The 21,603-nt window shown below is 41.0% G+C and overlaps 3 protein-coding genes across 3 annotated transcripts in view; all 3 read left to right on the plus strand.

The window, feature by feature from the left end:
• Window positions 1-21,603, plus strand: part of zgc:174863 (uncharacterized protein LOC100136852 homolog) — a 304,874-nt gene that overhangs the window by 217,146 nt on the left and 66,125 nt on the right. The gene's annotated exons all lie outside the window — the stretch shown is intronic.
• Window positions 11,413-21,603, plus strand: part of grb2a (growth factor receptor-bound protein 2a) — a 33,224-nt gene continuing 23,033 nt past the window's right edge. The window contains exon 1 of the mRNA XM_062435432.1: window positions 11,413-11,418. The gene's annotated coding sequence lies outside the window, so the exon portion shown is untranslated. The remainder of the gene's footprint in view (window positions 11,419-21,603) is intronic.
• LOC134000829 (uncharacterized) lies at window positions 17,238-17,970 on the plus strand. Its single transcript, XM_062440325.1, has 2 exons — window positions 17,238-17,590; window positions 17,675-17,970. The coding sequence occupies exons 1-2, from the start codon at window positions 17,264-17,266 to the stop codon at window positions 17,960-17,962; spliced, it is 615 nt and encodes a 204-aa protein (XP_062296309.1). The 5' UTR covers window positions 17,238-17,263; the 3' UTR covers window positions 17,963-17,970.

The raw sequence follows: 21,603 nt of genomic DNA on the forward strand, positions 1-21,603 counted from the left end.
GAAATTCCTTCTTACTCTTTAAGATTCCAGATATCTTACTTGAAATTTTCCAATCCTTTAGAGCATACAACATGTTGTGACACATCTGAGGAGACCAGTGGGCTCTCTGCTTTTTAGCGATAATTCAGCCGCCCCTTGGTGAGAGCATCTTCAGTCGGAGTCCGTCATCCTCTCTGTGAAGTTGCGACTGCGCTGCAGGTGTCAGAAAATAATCTGATGAGATAGGCCTACTTGGTGGCCCCTGGCTGATTCTCTCTCTCTGTGTGTGCGTAAAATTGCTACTGTTTGTGTGTCTCTAGGCATGTTGGGCAAAGTAGAAATGGAACAAAAGAGAAAAGAGAAAAAGAAAATCACAGCACTTGAATTGAAGAAATATGTGTAACATGAAATCACACACACATAATTCACACGGTGTCCCGGGGACTCAGACTAACTATGGAACATGTGTAAAGAGCCCAGATTAAGACACTTATTTGTTTCCACTGTTCAGACAAATTTTTGGTTAATAATTTAACGCTTTCATATCGAAGTGTTTGTGTTTTGTTGATGCGTTAACGTGCTCTTTCTCGACAGGCAGTACCCAATGCTGGTTTATGGTTTTGTGAGAGGCAGACAGGTGTTCCTACTTGGCTACAAATGAATCCATCAACGTCCTCGTTAATAAATGATAGGTATAACCCGTTTTCGAGCGCTTCCAAATATGTCCTTTCCCATCGTGGGCCACTAGATGGCCTAGCTGTCCTTCATTTGAAGTCCCCACACGTCTCGTTCATGAAAATTGGATGTGACCATAACATGTTTGGCATGTCATAAATAGGCTCCTCAATAGGCCCGAGGCATTTGCACTTTGCGATTGTTTAGGCTATCCAGGGTATCAGTGCTGTGACACATTTTTTACTGAGGTCATGGTGAATCAAAAATGTGACTTATCGGCTGAAGGTGGAAGAAACAAGATTATAGAGTGTGTATGTGTGTGTGCTTGTGTATTCTACCCCTCCACAGGATCATTACACCCTGAGGTGTTTGGCATCTGCTGTAAACAAGAGTGGAAAATCAATACATTAATGCTGTATTTATGTTTTCTGGAAGAAGATTTTTTCAGTGAAATATTGCATCATGTGTGCAGCTTAAACTTTACACAGTCTGCTAATGCACCATAGTGCACACCACAGATGACAAAGAATGAATATGTGTAAATTATCCAGTTTGATTTCATCAGAAAGTTAGACTGAAAGAGATTTCACAATAATTAAAGCAGTGTGTGTGCATGCATTCACAAAGACTACTTCTGTAAGCATCTGTAATATTGTTGCCTAAAAAGTCACTATGAAAATCTGTATTATATGGATTTAGTTAATTGTTTGTTCTCTTTGTCACTGTGTTACAAGTCTCCATTTTAAACTGTGCTGCATATTGAAAGAGTCTGCTGTGATCTTGTCATATGTCACAGCTACTTCTCCACTTATTCATTGCATTCTTTTACTTTATTTTTAATAGCAACTCAATATAGCAATGGCATAATTGCTGTCTTTAGTCTGAAGATTCTCATTTCTGTCACAATAATTTCCAGTTATCATCCAGTAGCATTCTGTATTACAAATGAAAAACTCCTTGAGTTCTGTGCTCATTTAACTGCTTTCTGTGTTTGCTGGATCTCTTTCAAATAAAGAAAGCATGTGTCAAATCCTCAACTCACCATGATAACCTGATAAGATAATAACCTACGCTTATCCTTGTAATCTTTGCTAAATTAACATCATCTAAAGGCTCCACTTAAAGATGACAGTTTCAACAAGTATTATCTGCATTTTTTCTCCTTCTCTTATGTGTTTGACTATGTGTTCATAATTCCATGGGGCGGTTGCCCACTATAGTGTCTCTCTTTTTTTAATTGCTTCACTTGAAATCGCCTTTTGAGCTCTTTCATCTGCTTCCTTGCTCTTTCACCTCCACTACACATGAGGCCCACTTAAGTTTACGAATTTTCAATGCTGTCATTAACATTTGGTCTAATTTGTTGTTCTCTTTCATTTGAGGTCCTCGATGTTACTGCAGATCACATATCAATCCTTCAATTGGCCTGTTGCACTCTACTCTGTAGGGGTGCCCACATGATTGCAATAAGCTGAGCTGTACTGTCATTTTCCATTTAAATGCCACCTTTCCTCTGATTACGTGGATGCTTTGACCTGTTTGTATAAATGATTAAATATCTACACTCCTTTACAGTGGGCCTTGACTTCCTTGACTGACATCTACCACATGTTTAACAAACTTTAAAATGAAGGTTAATGAACTCATGTCTAGGATACTTGGCCTCAGCTGTAAAGGCATTGATAAAATTATTTTGCACCTATTTGATCATCAAAGACATTTCTATGGCAGAAATACATTTTGGTGGAATGTCTAATCTATGTTCTTGTTGTGGCATTGATGTAACAACTTGTCTTGGTTTCCTTGAAGTTTCAATCAGGAGGGCATGTGCTTTCAGAATTTAAACTTAGATTTTCTCATGTGTGTAATTTAATTCACACAGTATCGCTTGTAGCCGATCGATCAGAACATTTTTGCCTCATTGTCTCATCATACACATTTTCCCATCAAACCATACTTCTACAAATACTTTGATTTGATCGAGGGGAAATTCTAAACATTAATTGATGCTGATTTAAAATATTGCAGTTGTAGAAGTCAGAAGATATTTAAAGCCTCATTTTCTGGACCACAAAACCACCTGACCAATCGCTTAGAAGAGTACATGCCTGTTCTTTTCCCATACCCATTATCAACACACAGGATACATAAACCTCTTGCCACTTTGTTGAACATATTATTAACTCAGATTTTGAATGACACAGAGCTAATCATATCTTCCTGGTGCTGTTTTCTGCTGTGCCCCTATCAGACAGGACATCACTTACTCTAATGACCTGCTCACATGAGAAAGGTGGTATGACTTAATATCCTTACCCTCACTTGAGCATGCAGTTTAAACATTGATCTCACCTTCCATTGTGTATGATCAAGAATTTCTACATCCAGGACTGCCTGCAATGGCCCAAACTCAAAATTAAATCCATTGTTGATCATCCTAGCCTAAGTCTGCACTGGTAAGGGACAAAAATATCCCATTTTCTCCAGCATCTATCAAAATCTGCATGACTAGAAATAATAAAAATAAGATAAATCAAATATGTAATTTCCCTCTAATGCTGAAATTTTGTTTTTCTTTTTCATTGGCAATAGCTTAAGGTAACAGGGTGCGATAATGGAAGGTGTCCAATTGCATTGTAATGCATAACAGTGTTATAAAGTGTGTGTTTTAAAGACATGTTAGGGAAACCTGTGATACACATTCTGCTTTTATTGTGTTGTCAAGGCAGCAAACTCTTTTTGATACATTTTGGAAGCAGGGGAAGCTTGTGACTTTGAGAGGTAGGGAAAATTAAAATGAGTTGGTCTAACAGAAAAATAATGATAACCTCTGATTCAGAAGCTATCTCTAGCTGTACAAAGACAAAAAACAATACCCCTGTATCCATATGTCCTGTTAACTATATAATGACAATAATTTACATTGTATGGTGCTCTGGTAATTCTTAACCATTACATAATGTAAAGGTCAAATTTGACAGATCTTTACATTTTAGAGCAGTAGAAACACCTTAAACAACCCCCTTTTTGACTTTTCCTTAAGAAAAAATGGAACTAATTCAAATTTTTTGTGTTACTCCTGTTTTATGTAGCATTAGACTTTATTTGTATGATTGTAAATGTTTTTTTCTCAGTAAGAAATTCATGTAAAACCTAAAGAATACATGCTCTCTGGAAGTTTAATTAAGGATTAATTATGTTTATTAATAACTGATGAAGTATTCATGAATACAAAATAGATTTGTGTTTCATAAAATTGGTACAGAGAGAAAGTAATCAAGAGAGTAGCAGTAGATGAACCCAAAGGGCAAGTGCCCTTGGTGCAAAACAAGGGGATGAAGCATAAGGCCTCAGGCAGCTGGCATGGGGGCTTCACAGAAGGGTGAAGTTGCTCAGGAGGATGACTGGAAGACAGGACAGATGGCCAAATCCTCTTGGGGGGCAACTGGAAGGCAAGACAGATGGCTGATGTCACTTGGGCTAGTGACTAAAAGGAAGACTAGATGTACAGGGCTGCCATAGAGTTTGGTGATGAAGGCCGGGCCACTCTGGAGGCCAGCAATGAAGGCTGAGCCACACTGGAGGTCGCTGGAGGTCAAGAAAGGCACAAACAGCACCAGAAGATTTGGCTTCAGGGGTGCAGGAGAGGCAGACCACATAAGTGCAGAGGTGGGCAGCTGGAGATCTCGCTTAATGGCTGACTGACAATCTAGAAAGCCTGGCTGTGGGTTTTGCAGGGATAACAAACTGGATGTCTGGATGAGCATCAGCAGGGACAGTCAACTGGAGGTCTGGTAAATGCCATCAGAGGAGGCTGACTGCTGAAGCTTTGTGAGGGGGTCAACAGAGACAACCAACTGCTGGAGATCTGGGAGGCAGTGGGTTGCAGCTCAGGAACAGGGGATTGCTGCATCCCAGCAGGGACATGAAATTGCTGGCACAGGGGGTTCTGCAGGTCAGCAGGCACAGGAGGTTGCAGGAAACAGGACCGCATGGAATGCTGTAGACTATGGAGGAGAGGCCACAGGGGGCATGGCAGATCAGGTGTAGCACATACTGGAAGGGTAACAGCCAGACCCGAAACAGCATCAGCAGCATATGTGTTCACAATCTCTTTCAGATTAGGCAGAAGTTCCAGCAGCCACAGCTTGGATGAACAAGCACAGAGTATCAGAGAAAACACTGTATTCTTCTTCCTAATGACAGAAGTGATAGGCAGAGAATCGCTCCACAGCATACAACACTTATTTGACCTCATTCAACATGTATGCTTGGTCCATGTCTAGCCAGTTTGCACTGTTGACAGTGTCCATGGGGACTGAGACTGTACTTAGAAGGGCATGATCAGGCAGGAAGCTAGCTGACTCAGCGGTAGAATTAGATGTGAGGCTTGCAGGCCCAGAGCTAATAGAGTGAGGTGTAGACTGAGATTCACCATAGTTCGAACAGTCCTCTACCCACCCAGGTAATGACCAGCCAAGACCATGAAATCACATCCCAGCATGCCAGGAGCAGCAGGAACTAAGGAACAATTAATAATTAAGCTTCAAGAGCAATCAAAACTGAACCAGACAGAACACAACTGAAAACACAGAGCAGAACAACACAAAACAAAACAAAGGGTCCAACAAAACTATACTGAAAACCAGGACTGAAATACAAACTGGACTAAAGAAACAAGGAACAGGTGGCAAGACATAGGGCAGCTGATTGGCTTGGGAAGGCACAGGACATGGCTAATGAGGATAATGCAAGTGTGGAGGGAAAGTGTGGAGAAAAAAGCAGAACAGAGACACAGGAGGAAAACCCAGAGCAGCAGAAAACCATGAAACCAAAAAATGTTTTTTTGGTTTCATGGTTTTCTGCTGCTCTGGGTTTTCCTCCTGTGTCACATACATATATGTGTATACATAATCACTTGATTACTGTATAAACCAGTCCAAGAACCCACACAAATACAACATGTAATGATGCAGCTCCTCAAACACGGTACAGAAACTGCGAACACAAATCAATCAAATCAACACAAACACATGCCAAACAAACTTTTGTTCCATAATGTGTTGAGGATGAGTTAAATAGTTCAGCCATTGAACAAAACCCTGTCAGTATCTGGATAAGAATGTCTCCTCAATCATATTGCACAAATAGTGTGAAAGTAATCTTCAATTTCCACTTCAAGGCCCAACTGTCACTCACAGGGGAAAAGTCCAATGACATCTGGCGGTCTGGTGGAGGGACATAGAGCCAGACCAGGACATTCCTCAGTCATATTTCACAATAAGTGTGAAAGCCAGGACCATGACACTGGGAAAAGCCCCGGGGCAGAGCCAGAGTACATTATGGGAAATTGCATTTGTCTGAACATTGTACACCATTAAACACATATAACATTTTAAAATTACTAACACAGTCTAATGCAAGCTGTAACCAAACTGTCCAAGTTAAATGTGTATTTATAAGGGTTTGTAGTGGGTGAGCAAGTGCATGACTGAGAATATTTCAGTGAGTAACTGAAAAGTGTGGCTAACAGACTGATTGTGTGGGTGGGTGACAGGGTTCACCTAGTTATGCAAAACCCCACTCAAAAATCCTTTTTGGACTAAGCACACAAGGGTTGATTGACGTCATCTTTTTTCTGTGTGACCTGATCTTGTGATCTTCTATGGCAGGACATAGAAAGTTACAAATAGGAGTAGAAGATGCAACAGGGATGGTAAAGGGCAGACAATATTGTTTTACATTATTTAAAAAGTAGGATCACAAGTTTTTGCACTTTGACCCATACTGAAGACTAAGGATGTCCAAACCACATTTTTCTGGCCATGGTCTCAATAACAGTCCTACATACTGGTCTTCTGCTAATATAGTGTCAGGTACGATACTGCTATTTAAGTGCTGCAACACTAACAGGCTGAGGTGGACAAAACACAATAGAGTACAGTAATAAAAGATAAGCATATTATTTAATTTCTTAATTGAGGGCACATTTAAACATTTCTGCCCACTCTTCCTTCCATCACTGCATGTGCTCTGTGCTTAAAATTGCCTCCAAATTCAGCCCAGTTGCAGTAATTACAACAGCGGTTATTGCAAGATAAATCCACTGAAATCACAACGGCTGGAATGGGCACTTCACTTGCTATGGCATTTCCAAGTTTTGCTATGGCTCATTCAAGTGAATGACAGGTTTTCACATGGCTTACACTAGATCCCAGAGAGTGACGGGATTGAAGAACAGGAGATTGGCTCTATGTTGGCCTGTCAGTCTAAACCCACTCTCTGATAACAGATTTTGTTTTCCTCTCAAGTGTGTCCCTCAAGGATGGCAGTGATGAAAAACAAGCCTGTTAGAGATATGACAAATATATAGACACATCTTAACTTAAATTTTATTTCAGATCTAATTAGGGATTTGATTACATGATTTCGCTGGAGGTCATGCACAGTGATTCCACTGCCAGAATATATAGCCACAGGAAGACAAAGAGAGGACGTAAGAGAAAAGAAAAAGCTTGCTGGATGTTCAGCTTTCCTCGCAAATCAGTAATTTACTTGGCCATTTCTTGCTGAGCATACTTGGGTGCATTTGATATTAGAAGCATGATGGATCTACAGGGGAGCCAAGGGGAGCTTATCTCCTCTTCATGTGTAACAACATTTTGACATTATGCTATGTTTTGCCTCACACCTGGCCTTGTTGCTTCGAGTGAGTGCCTTTAATCCAGTGACTGTTTAATTTAAAACAATTTCACCAGTTTATCTTACTCAATACTAACATACTCATAAATATGCATTATTTTAAAACTAGAGACATGTCTTAAGATATTAAAAAATATTATCATTCAAAAATCCAGAATCCATAAATATGCATATATTGATCATTTCAAAAGTTGAACTGCTGTCTCCTACTTCTTGTAGGTGCACCGTAGGCTACAATCATTGATCGCGTTAGGTTTGGGTGGGATGGATAGATAAAAGATCTTGAACCAAGGGACATTTGCTGTCTTTTTCAGTGTTTTCAATTGCATCTTAAAATATTACCTTGTTAAGGAAGGTGGTAGGAGGCAGACTCAGACTGAAATAAGATTATCTATCTACATTGTGCAGCCGAAGATAGATCACCACAAAGATGAAAAGAAAAAAACAAACTAAAAATAAACTTTTCTTACCTGAGGAAAACTTAAAAACATAAAACTTTCTCATGTGAACACATGTACACAGTTATCAGTCTATCCCACTAATGACAAACAACAACTTCCTTAAGAAGGTCCTACAATCTATTGTATCATCAGTTAAGTCAGAACTATATCTCTCTCAGTGGTCTCTCAGATGTGTAACAAGTAAATGACAAGTTAATGTGTCATTTGTCACTGTATCTGTGCAAACATGACTTTAAGTATTCCTCTCCAACTTGCCAATATATCACAAATATACAAATTACAATTAACAAACTCACAATGATCCTCCCTGCCCCCATTATACTATTTAACCCACTGCAGCAATGATGATGTCTTCAAGAGTATAAAAGCAGGAAGTGTTTGGTTGCCACCCCCTTTGAATCTTGAGGAAGCATGGTGAGTATGGCAACAATGCATGACTGATTTGGATTTAAGCAGTAAATGTAATGTAATGTGATGTGATGTAACTATAACAACACATAATGTTAAACACAAACATCATATTAAGCAGTTGTGTTGAAAATAGTTCACTGTTTCAAAGCATACTATCAAAATGGCGACATCTGCTGGGCAACTTTGACATTCCTTTTATATGCAAGGATTTGGAGCAAGACCTCATGCAACAGGCAAACTATGTAAACACTCAGTTGTCATCTGTTTGATGTTTTCTGTCATATTTTATTTAATAAATATTTTTTTATTAATAAAAGTTGTGGATATAATATATATATTAATAATAATATAATTAGTCATTATAGAAACCCATTATAAACTTTGATGAATTAGGGACAGAAGCTCTGACAAACTATAACTGGCTTCAAGCAGTGACATGAAATACTGGAAAATAAGTGTCTGCGGCTAGGAACGTGATTCTGTTACAATGATAATATAGTGTTTAAGGATATGTTTGTGCAACTAAGAAAGTGATTGTGCTAATGAAAAAAACAAACATGGAGGATTTTCATGTGTTTGTGCAGGGGGTTTAAAGAATAAAATATTTTTCATATCACAAGGCTTCAGTCTTCTCCTTTTCTTACTCACTACCTCTCCAGCTTTAGAGAAGACCTGTTCAAATGGCACTGATGGCATTTGAAGCTTTGGGTGCACTGCCAGCTCTTGAGCACAGATAAAACACTTGACCATTGCAGAACTAATCAAGTCAAAGTGCTCCCACATATGCTATGGCCCTTTTTACTGGTGTTGCCTTCATTCTCGATTTTTCTCCCTCCCTCACAATTTCTACTTCTCTCTCACACACACATTTTTTATCAGTCAACTTTTCATTCTGCTGACCTACATTATTGCACATGTGCACAACACGCTCCTGATACTTGTGTGACGTAACAAAGCTTCGTTTGGGATGGTCACATGATTTAGCCATGGTGAAGTAAGGTGTCGATACATCTTGCCACATTTTTTTTAGTTTTGCTAAGTAACATCGCTACTTGATAGTTTGCAATAGTCATTTTTACAGATAAAGATTTTAGACTACATGAATGTTTATAAATATGTAAGTGTAAATGAGGTATCACTTGGCTATTCCAGTAACTTTAAGTTTGCCCCCTGATAGTTTAAATGAAGGTTGTTGTTCTGACACCATGACGTCAGGGCTCCTACATCCTCTCTTTGTCTTCCTGTGGCTATATATTCTGGCAGTGGAATCACTGTGCATGGCCTCCAGCGATATCATGTAATCAAATCCCTAATTAGATCTGAAATAAAATTTAAGTTAAGATGTGTCTATATATTTGTCATACTGTATCTCTAACATGCTTATTTCTTCAGCACTCCCATCCTTGAAGGACACACTTGAGAGGAAAACAAAATCTGTTATCAGAGAGTGGGTTTAGACTGACAGGCCAACATAAAGCCAATCTCCTGTTCTTCAATCCCATCACTCTCTGGGATCTAGTGTAAGCCATGTGAAAACCTGTCATTCACTTTAATGAGCCATAGCAAAACTTGGAAATGCCATAGCAAGTGAAGTGCCCGTTCCACCTGCAACTGGGCTGAATTTGGAGGCAATTTTAAGCACAGAGCACATGCAGTGATGGAAGGAAGAGTGGGCAGAAATGTTTAAATGTGCCCTCAATTAAGAAATTGAATAATAAACAATTTATGACCACAAGGGACAGAAAGGAGAAAACACTAGAAAGAACCACAGCCCAGACATGTCTGGTCTTATAAAGTTAAGGCTTACATACATACACATTCATAAGACACAGAGCAACATGAGCATCTAATTGCTGTCAAGCGGGAATTAATTAATTGGGCACCTGACAATTAAGCCCCAAGCTTACTGGATGTTCAGCTTTGCTCGCAAATCAGTAATTTACTTGGCCATTTCTTGCTGAGCCGGTATTTGTGGGTGCATTTGATATTAGAAGCAGGGTGGAAACTACAGGGGAGCTTATCTCCTCTTCATGAGACATGAGCTACCCATTTTGACATTATGCTATGTTTTGCCACACACTTCTATTTTTCTGTATCATAATCATCATGAATCATGCTTAAAATTAGGCTATTATTGATGTATTGATGTAACCATCCCACGTTTAACTGGGTCACTTGATTTAATTTTAAAGATACTGATGAATGCAGGACTAATAGGGTTAATAACTCCCATTTAAAACAATACACTTTTCTTCAAGTGATGAAAGGAAGAATAAGAAATATTTAGGAAGATTAGATGAATTACTTGAAAAAATGTAGCTCACGATATCTATGATCACATGCATGAATTGTACAAACACACGTTTAAAAACACAAGAACAAAAATAATAATTGTCAACATGGCCTACTGGTAATGATGCCCTTTTGACGCCTCATTTATCAAACATTATAATTTCAGTGAGGATATCCTTTTGTTGGTACAGTGTTACAACTGGTATGAATGGCTGACCTGTGCCCCCCTTTGTATAACCGTTTTGCAACCCTATAGCGCATGCATTCTGTTATCTAGCACAAGTCTCCCATTTCATTTTATGCATTAGTTTGGTTACCACACAGACCAATCCACTGAGCTATTATTTGTTATGTCAAAGGCTGTCAAACATTCACATCATGCTTGCATCCCGTTAGTTACCGGGTAGGTCGCTCCCCTCTTAATACTATTGGCCAATTAATGAGAGCGCGCTCTGTAATTGGCTAAAGGAAACGCCAATCACATGGTTTCCTTCCTCCACTGGTCACATTCATTTACCGTTTATGTTTGGGCGCGGCAGCACCATAAATACAGTAGCTAGGTCATTTGGCTAATTTAACTTCAGTGTGAAACACGCCGAGCTGTACTAAAAATAATTCATTGTTTGGTAAGCTCAGGAGAAACTCGCTGTGAAGTCTGTCGTCTGCAGGAGTAAGGGCAGGTCAGCGTGGGAGAAACGTGTAGCCCAGTACAATAGTGTATTCACAGTGCTGTAAGGATAACTGATAAAAACTTCAAAGACGCCGTCCACGCTTAGCTTGTTTTCTCCATCTCTAAACGGTGTTTGTAGGTTCTCACTCCATGGAGGCCTTAGCCTTATGCGACTTTAATGGGACAAGGGAAGATGAACTGAGTTTTAAGGTTGGACAGCAACTGAAGGTAAGTCTCTTGTCATTTCTGAAAAGCAAACAAACAAACAAACATTTCATCTACAATCTTAGGATAGACTGCATGGTGTTACTCACCTGTATTTTAATTAATTTGTAGCATTCATAGTCCATTTAACATGAAACTTTGGCATATAGAATAGATTTACTTGTGTTTAATTCCTGCTCTGTTTTGCTTAAACCTATGCATCTCTATTTTAAATGTCTAATGTTGAGAAACCTATCAAAACATGTATTCAGCTGTTCCAGTAACTGTTATTTACATTTAGTACATGGTGTAAGCAATTTATCAGATGTGCAGTGATACTGATACAATAGACCACAGGTGTACAATATAAATGTAATATTCCTCTAGTGGTGCATAGCTTTACAGCAATCAGTTTGAAAAATAAAAGCAGGCCTAGCCTTAGTTTTTCATGTAAACTTTGTAATGCAGCTGAGCTATCAGTTTCCCAACAGAACATTTTCATGATGGGCGGACAGGAAGTCTTTAGTGTCCTCCTCCTGTTTTTATCTGATTTTCCTACTGTGAGTGAAATACTAAGTTGTGTGGGTGTGTGTGCTTCCATTTGTCAAAACTTTTCTTTCAACTCACAGTAGTGATTAATCTGTTGGTAAAACTTTTCCATCTGCCAAAAAACCTTTATTTATCCTGATGTGACTTTGTAATATATTTGTATGTGCTGATTGAAGCTTAATTACCATGCTATGAAAAGTTTTTGTTGAAAGTTTTTGCTAGCTGTTAACATTTGGGTCATTCAACAATCGAAAACACTTTACAGTTTGGGGCTACTGGACAACTCTCCTCTGATTCTTGAAGGGTCAGTTACAAATTGAGCAAGATAACTGGAGCAGAGATTCAATAGAAACATGCAATGATGGGGAAATGGAGCATGAGAAATATTTTCGAAGCCACAAATCACAGTAGGGTGAAGTGGTCATGTACAGTAGCCATTTGCATTGCCCACTAACCTTACGAAAAGGTATACTGTTGTCACTATGTATTTTGATGGAAATGCAGGGAATGCAAGTAATGGCCTCTGTTTTTTAAATTGCAAAAGGCTTGCACGTGGTTGAGACATCTCCCCAGACATATTATATCACAGTGCACAATCTTTGGTCTAAAAATGAAGTAGCTGTTCTGTATGGTGAGCTGTTGATGTTTTAAAGATGTGAAGTGTTTGCCTTAAAAGCAATGTGTTTCTTCTAGGGCTGCAATTAACAATAACTTACATTACTGATTAATCTCTCAATTATTTTCTTGATTAACAGATTAGTTGTTTGGTACAGAAATGTCAGAAAATGACAAAAATGATTATCACCATTTCAGAAAGCCCAAGATGTAATCTGAAATGTCTTGGTTTGTCCTCAACCCAGAGATATTCTGTTTACTGTCAGAAAGTGATGTAAAATCACACAATTGATTTGACAATTTCCCCAGCCATAACTACACCTATAAACAAATACATACAACACTTCATCTGCTTATTGCTGTAGTATGAGCCAAAACTGTCAGTACTTTTTTCTCAAATGAGTTGTCTGTAGGAGGAGATTGGCTGCAGGGTGGTTGATGATGATAAGGATGTTGATCTTAGAGCTCTAGTCAGCTCCAGTCCAGTCCTGAGTTCTGTCTGTCAGCTTCTTGGGACAACTTTGTTACAAGCAGGAGGAGGATAGATAGAGAGGTGAAGCACAAGCTCAGTGGTGGTTGGAGAAGTGGATAAAAAGAGCATAGAGAAATTATCACAGCAGCTTTTAGGAATGTTGCCTCTCTTGTTCCAAAAGTAATAATAGACCACAGAGGATGGGGCTGTTTTGATTGTCCTTCCTGGATTCACTGGAAGCTACTGTGTCTTTCCTCTTAAACACACAATTCATAGCTGCCTGGTTTTGGCTGTACGCCTTTCACTGTGAATGTCTTCCCTTTAAATGAAATATAATATATCCTGTGATTCAGTTACTCTTCACAAATTGCAGAAAAGGGGCTTGCATGTAATGCACTAAAATGTCTTTAATTTCATAAATTAATAAGAGTTGATGTACAGAGTTGATGTATTCCTCCTCAAAGTATTTATGTATTATTTATCACTGTGTGTTCTTTTATAAATCAATCAAATTAAAAGTAGAGATGTTCAATTTCCTTCAGTATCCTTGAGCAAATAGCTGATAAATAGTTATCTAGCTTCTTGAGATTGCATGGACAAGGAGCAATATATTTCCACAAAAGCCAAAAGTCGGATCCACAATAATATATATTTTTAAAACTACTGATTACAAATGCTTTTTCAATGCAGAAAGAAGAAAAATATGCTTTTTTTGCAGTGGATACCCAAAGTTCCTGGTTAACATAAGGAGTGTGCAATTCTGTTCACACAGCAGAGCTCTTGGGAGAGTACAGGCTGCTTTGGGCTTAAAGCATATCAGGCAATATTAATTTATTCAAAACCTTTCAAAACAAAATATAACCAGTATGAAATAACCTTGCTTACCTAGAAATAATAAAATAGTGGTGAGGCAGACAGTAAAGTCAGACAAAGCACTGACAAAAATTGAAAAGAGATTTTTCCACACCAAATCATGCATTGTAGGAAAAAAATCAGTCTTCCCGTTCATTTGAATGGGGCAGTGTGTTTAGGTTATAGGAGTGGGAACTGCATGGAATGCCGCCAAAAAATGCAGTTGAACCAGAATCAACTTTTGCAGAAATGCAACTGAATGTCATAGTGACAGTAACTTTGCAGTATTGGCATCTTGATATAAATTGTTGCTAAATCAGTTCTCTCTGTGCAGAGTCAGGTTTGTTGAGGAGACTAAGTTTAAAAAAAATTGGCAATCCTAATTCTATAGGAGAGAATAAGACTCCTATAAACCTAAGAAGTCTAATTTTAAGTTTCACAGACACGCACATAGACACATTTAGTTTTTTTGCAAGAAAAGAAAACAACATTTTCCCATTCATAAAAGACAAACAGGCAGAGCAATTGCTTATTGGGTTTTTTGAGTTTAAATTAGTTCAGTGCTTCATAATTAAAGCTATAGTATTTGTTCAGGAGAAAAAAACATGGCATTGTTATGGGTGGTAGACCCTTTGCAGTGGACTGTGATACTGCACTGGTACCACTTTCTCTGAAAATAGAGTTCTTGCAATCATTTAATCCCTGCTGGGCTGTGAAATTGATCTGAAATTGCAAATAAGAGATGTACCCATTCAGCTTTATACATTTGGGAATGTGTGAGTCTCACATTTCCTTGCTTGTGCTGACACCAAAAGCTCAATCACCGCAGGGTAGTATTACAGAGGAGCAATCTTGAATATTGCACTTCCTCTCTTGTTCTAGCCTGCCTTTGAGATGAGCTGAAATCTGGTTATTGACTAAGTCTGGTATGTAGCTTCAGAGGGGTGGCACAGTATTGTAGTGTTTCTTTGTCATCCTTTGATTGCAATCAATGCTGTGATCAAGCCAGTTACAGTTCTGTAAAAGTACTGGCTCTGGATGTATTCTGCAGTCAGGGACGAGGAAAACAATACAAAATATTGAGAGTTGGAGCAGTCAAAGTTAACCTATATATTCAGTTCAGTTGTATTTGATGGCATCTTAACCCTAGTTAATAAGTAAAGGCGTGTTCACATTGAAGATAGCACAGCATTGACAGTAGGGGGAAACATTGGAGTGGTTGGGTTGCTGCAGGTACCAGTGACAAGAAGTCCAGTTTGAATAGATTTAGTAGTTTTAGGGCTTATTAGAACTAGAGCTGATTAGTTGATTAATCAATTAGTAGCCAACTACAATTAATCACCAGTTATTTTGATCATTGATTAATAATTTTGAACTTTTTTTTATTTTTATTTTTTTTCCCAAATGGTCCAAATTATCTGCCTCCAGCTCCTCAAATGTGAATATTTTCTGGTGGCGACAAAAGGAGACATTTGAGGACGTCACCTTGCGCTCTGGAAAAAAGTGATTGATGTTTTTCACCCTTTTCTGACATTTTATGGACCCAACAACTGTTTGATTAACCTGAGCTACTACCTTATCGTGGTGGAGGGGTTTGCGTGTCCCAATGACCCCAGGAGCTCAGTTGTCGGGGGCTTTATGCCCCTGGAAGGGTCACCCAAGGCAAACAGGTCCGGGGAGAGGGAACAGACAAAGCGTAGCTCACAAGACCCCTTATGACGAGTAAAATATATGGTCCTCTGTTTCCCTTGCCCGGACGCGGGTCACCGGGGCCCCCCCCCTGGAGCCAGGCCTGGGGGTGGGGCTCGATGGCGAGCGCCTGGTGGCCGGGCCTGCATCCATGGGGCCCGGCCGGGCACAGCCCGAAGAGAATGCATGGGACCCCCTTCAAGTGAACCCACCACCCGCAGGAGGGGCCAAAGGGGTCGGGTGCAAAGTGAGCTGGGCAGCGGCCGGAGGCGGGGACCTTGGCGGTCCGATCCTCGGCTGCAGAAGCTAGCTCTAAGGACGTGGAATGTCACCTCTCTGGTGGGGAAGGAGCCTGAGCTGGTGCGCGAGGTGGAGAAGTTCCGGCTAGATATAGTCGGCCTCACCTCGACGCATAGCAAGGGCTCTGGAACCAGTCTTCTCGAGAGGGGTTGGACTCTCGTCCACTCTGGAGTTGCCGCTGGTGAAAGGCGCCGGGCAGGGGTGGCGATTATTGCCCCTCGGCTTGGCGCCTGTATGTTGGAGTTTACCCCAGTGGATGAAAGGGTAGCCTCCCTCCGCCTTCGGGTGGGGGGACGGATCCTGACTGTTGTTTGTGCCTATGGCCCAAACAGCAGTTCAGAGTATCCACCCTTTCTGGACTCCTTGGAGGGGGTGCTGGAGGGTGCTCCCTCTGGGGATTCCATCATTCTGCTGGGGGACTTCAACGCCCACGTCGGCAGCGACAGTGAGACCTGGAAGGGTGTGATTGGGAGGAACGCCTCCCCCGACCTGAACCCGAGCGGTGTTCTGTTATTGGACTTCTGTGCTCGTCACGGATTGTCCATAACGAACCCCACCAAGCAGGGTCTGGGGACCCGGGCGAGAGCTCTCCTATCTCTGGGGCCGAGGTCGCCGAGGTAGTCAAAAAGCTCCTTGGTGGCAGGGCCCCGGGGGTGGACGAGATCCCCCCGGATGTTGTGGGGCTGTCATGGTTGACACGACTCTGCGACATCGCGTGGACATCGGGGGCAGTGCCTCTGGATTTGCAGACTGGGGTGGTGGTCCCTCTTTTTAAGAAGGGCGACCGGAGGGTGTGTTCCAACTATAGGGGGATCACACTCCTCAGCCTCCCTGGTAAGGTCTATTCGGGGGTACTGGAGAGGAGGGTCCGTCGGATAGCCGAACCTCGGATTCAGGAGGAGCAATGTGGTTTTCGTCCGGGTCGTGGAACTGTGGACCAGCTCTACACCCTCTGCGGGATCCTTTAGGGTGCATGGGAGTTTGCCCAACCAGTCCACATGTGCTTTGTGGACTTGTAAAAGGCATTCGACCGTGTCCCTCGGGGGGGTCCTGTGGGGGGTTTCCGGGAGTACGGGGTATCGGACCCCCTGATACGGGCCGTCCGTTCCCTGTACGACCGGTGTCAGAGCTTGGTCCGCATAGCTGGTAGTAAGTCGGACTCGTTTCCGGTGGGGGTTGGACTCCGCCAGGGCTGCCCTTTGTCACCGATCCTGTTCATAATTTTTATGGACAGGATTTCTAGGCGCAACCAGGGCGTTGGGGGGTTCCGGTTTGGTGACCTCAGGATTGGGTCACTGCTTTTTGCAGATGATGTGGTCCTGTTGGCGTCATCAGACCGTGACCTCCAACTCTCACTGGAATCGGTTCGCCGCCGAGTGTGAAGCGGCCGGGATGAGAATCAGCACCTCCAAATCCGAGTCCATGGTCCTCAGCCGGAAAAGGGTGGAGTGCACTCTCCGGGTCGGGGATGAGATCCTGCCCCAAGTGGAGGAGTTCAAGTACCTCGGGATCTTGTTCACGAGTGAGGGAAGGATGGAGCGGGAGATCGACAGGCGGATCGGTGCGGCGTCTGCAGTAATGCGGACTCTGCACAGATCCGTCGTGGTGAAGAGAGAGCTGAGCCGAAAGGCGAAGCTCTCAATTTACCAGTCGATCTTCGTTCCTACCCTCACCTATGGTCATGAGCTTTGGGTAGTGACCGAAAGAACGAGATCGCGGGTACAAGCGGGCGAAATGAGCTTCCTCCGTAGGGTGGCTGGGCTCTCCCTTAGAGATAGGGTGAGAAGCTCGGTCATCCGGGAGGAGCTCGGAGTAGACCCGCTGCTCCTCCGCGTTGAGAGGAGCCAGTTGAGGTGGCTCGGGCATCTAGTTAGGATTCCTACCGGACGCCTCCCGGGTGAGGTGTTCAGGGCACGTCCCACCGGTAGGAGACCCCGGGGAAGACCCAGGACACGCTGGAGAGACTATGTCTCTCGGCTGGCCTGGGAACGCCTCGGGATCCCCCGGGAAGAGCTGGACGAAGTGGCTGGGGAGAGGGAAGTCTGGGTTTCCCTGCTAAGGCTGCTGCCCCCGCGACCCGACCCCGGATAAGCGGAAGAAGATGGATGGATGGATGGAGAAATAATCAACAGATTAATCAAAAATGAAAATAATCATGACTTGCATCAGAGTCCCTCTTTTAACCACCTGCAATTCAGACTCACTCAAGGACCATTCCCATGGATTCTTTATTGGCATTTTTGTTTAGATTCATTTCTACCATGCAAGCTTGTCCTCAGCAAGTGGGCCAAAGTGATCTATGTTTACATACAAGTGATATAGCCTTCTAGCAGCTATGATAATAATAATAATTTTGAATTATGACGATGCAAGTCTTTAGCAAAGTACCCTTTTTGACCCAACCATCATCTCTTCCTAAACATAACCAAGTTCTTTTTGTGCATAAAACTAACCTAAGTGTGTCAGTTTCAACATTGATTTGTAATGGTTTTGAAAGGCAAAGACAAATTATGTCCTGATAATAGGGCCTTCAGAATGTCACAATTTAATGTTGAGGAATTGTATTTCACATAAAAACACCATATATGAAAAACAGACCTGGCTATGATAGCAAAACTACGTTCAGCTATTAGATACCAGTATGCCCTACAACCTGTTCAAACTCAAAGAGAACCTGGTTTCAAAACATTCTCCTTGAATCAATATCTTTCATACCCATCTTTGTCTAAGCTTGAGAGACCTTAACCTCCTGAGACCCAAGCTTTTGTTTGGTATTTATTTTTAATTTATCCTAGATATTTGGGATTAGTAGGACCTAAGTGCAATAACTAAGCATTACCTTTGAACTGGAAGTAGTTTAAAAAAAAATATATACAGATGAAGCCACTAGAAATTTCCCCTGTTTCCGTGATGGCTCCTTGACCGCCCCTTGATAGGTCCTTGACTGGCCGATAATGGAAGCAGGGGGGAAATGCGATGACGTGTCAAGGAGGCCCCGACTGGAAACGCCCCTAAACTGCCTGAGTGAAAACCAGTTGCAATGCTTCATTTTTCCACGGGGAGGCGCAGGTATTAGTGCAGGAGACCCGAGTTAGTTTTACACACTAATATAACTTGTATTTACTTCTATTCTTCTTCATAAAGTAGCCTTATACTATATGTTGTTGTTATTGTCACTGTATCGTCACTATGTGTCTGTGTAATGCTGCTGCTACACTATAATTTCCCAGCTTGGGATCAATAACGTATATCTATCTATCTATCTATCTATCTATCTATCTATCTATCTATCTATCTATCTATCTATCTATCTATCTATCTATCTATCTATCTATCTATCTATCTAATGAAGGGTTCAATATAGTTCAATCCATTAGAAGGATGCAATTGAAGCTGCTGTGCGCCGGTAAAACACAACACAGCCGATCAATTAACAAAACGCACTATGATTAAAAAGTGCAAGCTTGTTATTCTGAGTCATGCCTGTGTAGTATGCAGTACTAGATACTAGTGTAAAAAAGACTCTAGTAAAAGCAGACGTCCTGATTCAACTCTTTACGCCAGTAAAAGTAAGACTTAGTTTAATGACTTAGAAGTCGCCAAATGACTTACTTTAACGAATTTCGTTAGTTTATATAATGCAGATTTGTAAAATATTACTTTTATGAAGGTCACAGTCACTGACAATAAACTTAGCATTTCATAATTGTGGTAGCAGCGGTGCAGCAGACGTAATGAAGTCCACGCAGCACGCTGGATGCAAACTAATATTAAGCCTTTAGCCTTTTCATTATAATGTCCATGGACATAAACTGAGTTAATTCATTAGAAGGATGCAATTGAAGATACCGTACATTTTACAGGACCTCTGACAAATCATTGTCACTGTCAAACCAAGAAATAGCCCATGTGACATACCCCGTCTAGTGATTCAAAACAGGACGCGCTATTTACTGTAATACATAGTATTTCAATGGACGGTGTAAATAATGTAAATAATGTCACGACTATTTTACTACATATTTCTTACTATTATTGTTCTTATAGTTTTTTGTTTGTTCGTTTGTTTTTTTGTATTTATTATTTATTGTTCTTTATTCTTTTCTTATTGCTGCTATTATATTCTGACACTGATACTGGGTTTCCGTTATCCGGATATTACAAAGTCAAAAGTCAAAATGAAATGAAATGAAATGAAATGAATGACGTTGGCGCACAACGGGTTATGAATGGAGGGGGATCTCCCACTCGAGGCACCCCCCGACACGTCACTTTTCTCGTAGCCAATCATAAGCCCTGTTGAGACCGACTGGTTTACACAATCCTTCTCCTGTCGGATTACCTCCGAAATCATCATCCAGCGTGTCATTGTCAAAAGAAAGTAAAATAGATAAAACTTTGAACTCGCTTGAGAAAACACGTCTCTGTCCGTGCAGCTAACATTAACCTCAGCTCCAGTGAGTCTGTTCAATACTTTTATTTTATTGGCAATATGTTATAAAACATAATTGTTAAAATAATTTGATCATAATGAGAGCAGGCGTAATAGAGCCGTGGGAGGAAAAATTCAAAGGATTCACAGCTTGCCAGGAGACATGCACAGGTATGGGGGGAGGGGGGCATTCGCTTTGAAAGACAATGGAACAGGCTCCCAACCATCCCCCCAAACCCATCATCACCCCGCCAAATCCGCACCCCTTCTCAGAAAGTACTGTAGTTGCAACGGCCATGAACACTCTTGCGTGATTTGTGTGGCAATGGAACCAAATAGCCCATTAAGCCCAAACAAAAAGTTAAGCAATGATAATGCTAATAAAGTGGATGGGCTTACCTGACTTACAGCATGCACTGAACAGACCGGGGTTGGCTTGCACATTTTTCAACAATTCTACAATTCACAAATTAGCAGACGCTGAACTACTCATTCTCAGTTTTAGCACTCTGGCATAATTTGTGTGAGAATATTCAAACCAGCATCAAATGAAAGGTTAATCATCCTGTAAATTCCTTGTTTTTACGTTTGTTTCTAATTTCTCACTGTCAAATGTTTATTTTCATATAAATAAAGCTGCGTTGCCTTGTCTTGCCTTACCTAAAATCAAATACAGTCGTTTACGTTTTTCCATTTCGTATAATTGATCTGAGCCTAAAATTGAAATATGAAAAGCAATTTGTCTTTCTTTTTTGTGTTAGATTCAAAACAAATAACAAAATAATCAGTCAGTAGGCTATTTAATTTTTTGATTTGAAAATGTGTTCCGATTTTTTGCAGTATGAACTCTTGCCAAATCCTGTCACGCACACTTTGTTTCTCTTTCTAGCACAAACATCCCATTCATTTTCCTTTCTTCACTGCTAAACAATAAAAACACTCTTAAAATACTCTACAGGCAAACACACTTCCTGTTAACCAAGAGAACATCATTAAACACATATTAAACTCATGGCACATAGCAGAGAACCATAGAATTATCGGTCAAGATTTGATTTCCATCATTTAACAACCTGAAGGTTGTAAAGTCAGTTATTTTCGGGTTGTATGCATTTACTTAACAAAGTTATGAAAATGCAGCAGAGTTTTTCCGCTGAAAACATTGTCAATAAGTAACTGCTACTGCAAAGACTCGAACCCAAGTCTCCCGCACTAATGACGGACACGCTGCCCGTTACGCCACCGCTCCGGTCCTACGTTATAACGTGTCTAACTGAGAAACTTACGCTTGTATGCATTC

This window comes from Scomber scombrus, chromosome 2 (genome assembly GCF_963691925.1).
Source record: "Scomber scombrus chromosome 2, fScoSco1.1, whole genome shotgun sequence".
NCBI classification, from domain to species: Eukaryota; Metazoa; Chordata; class Actinopteri; order Scombriformes; family Scombridae; genus Scomber; species Scomber scombrus.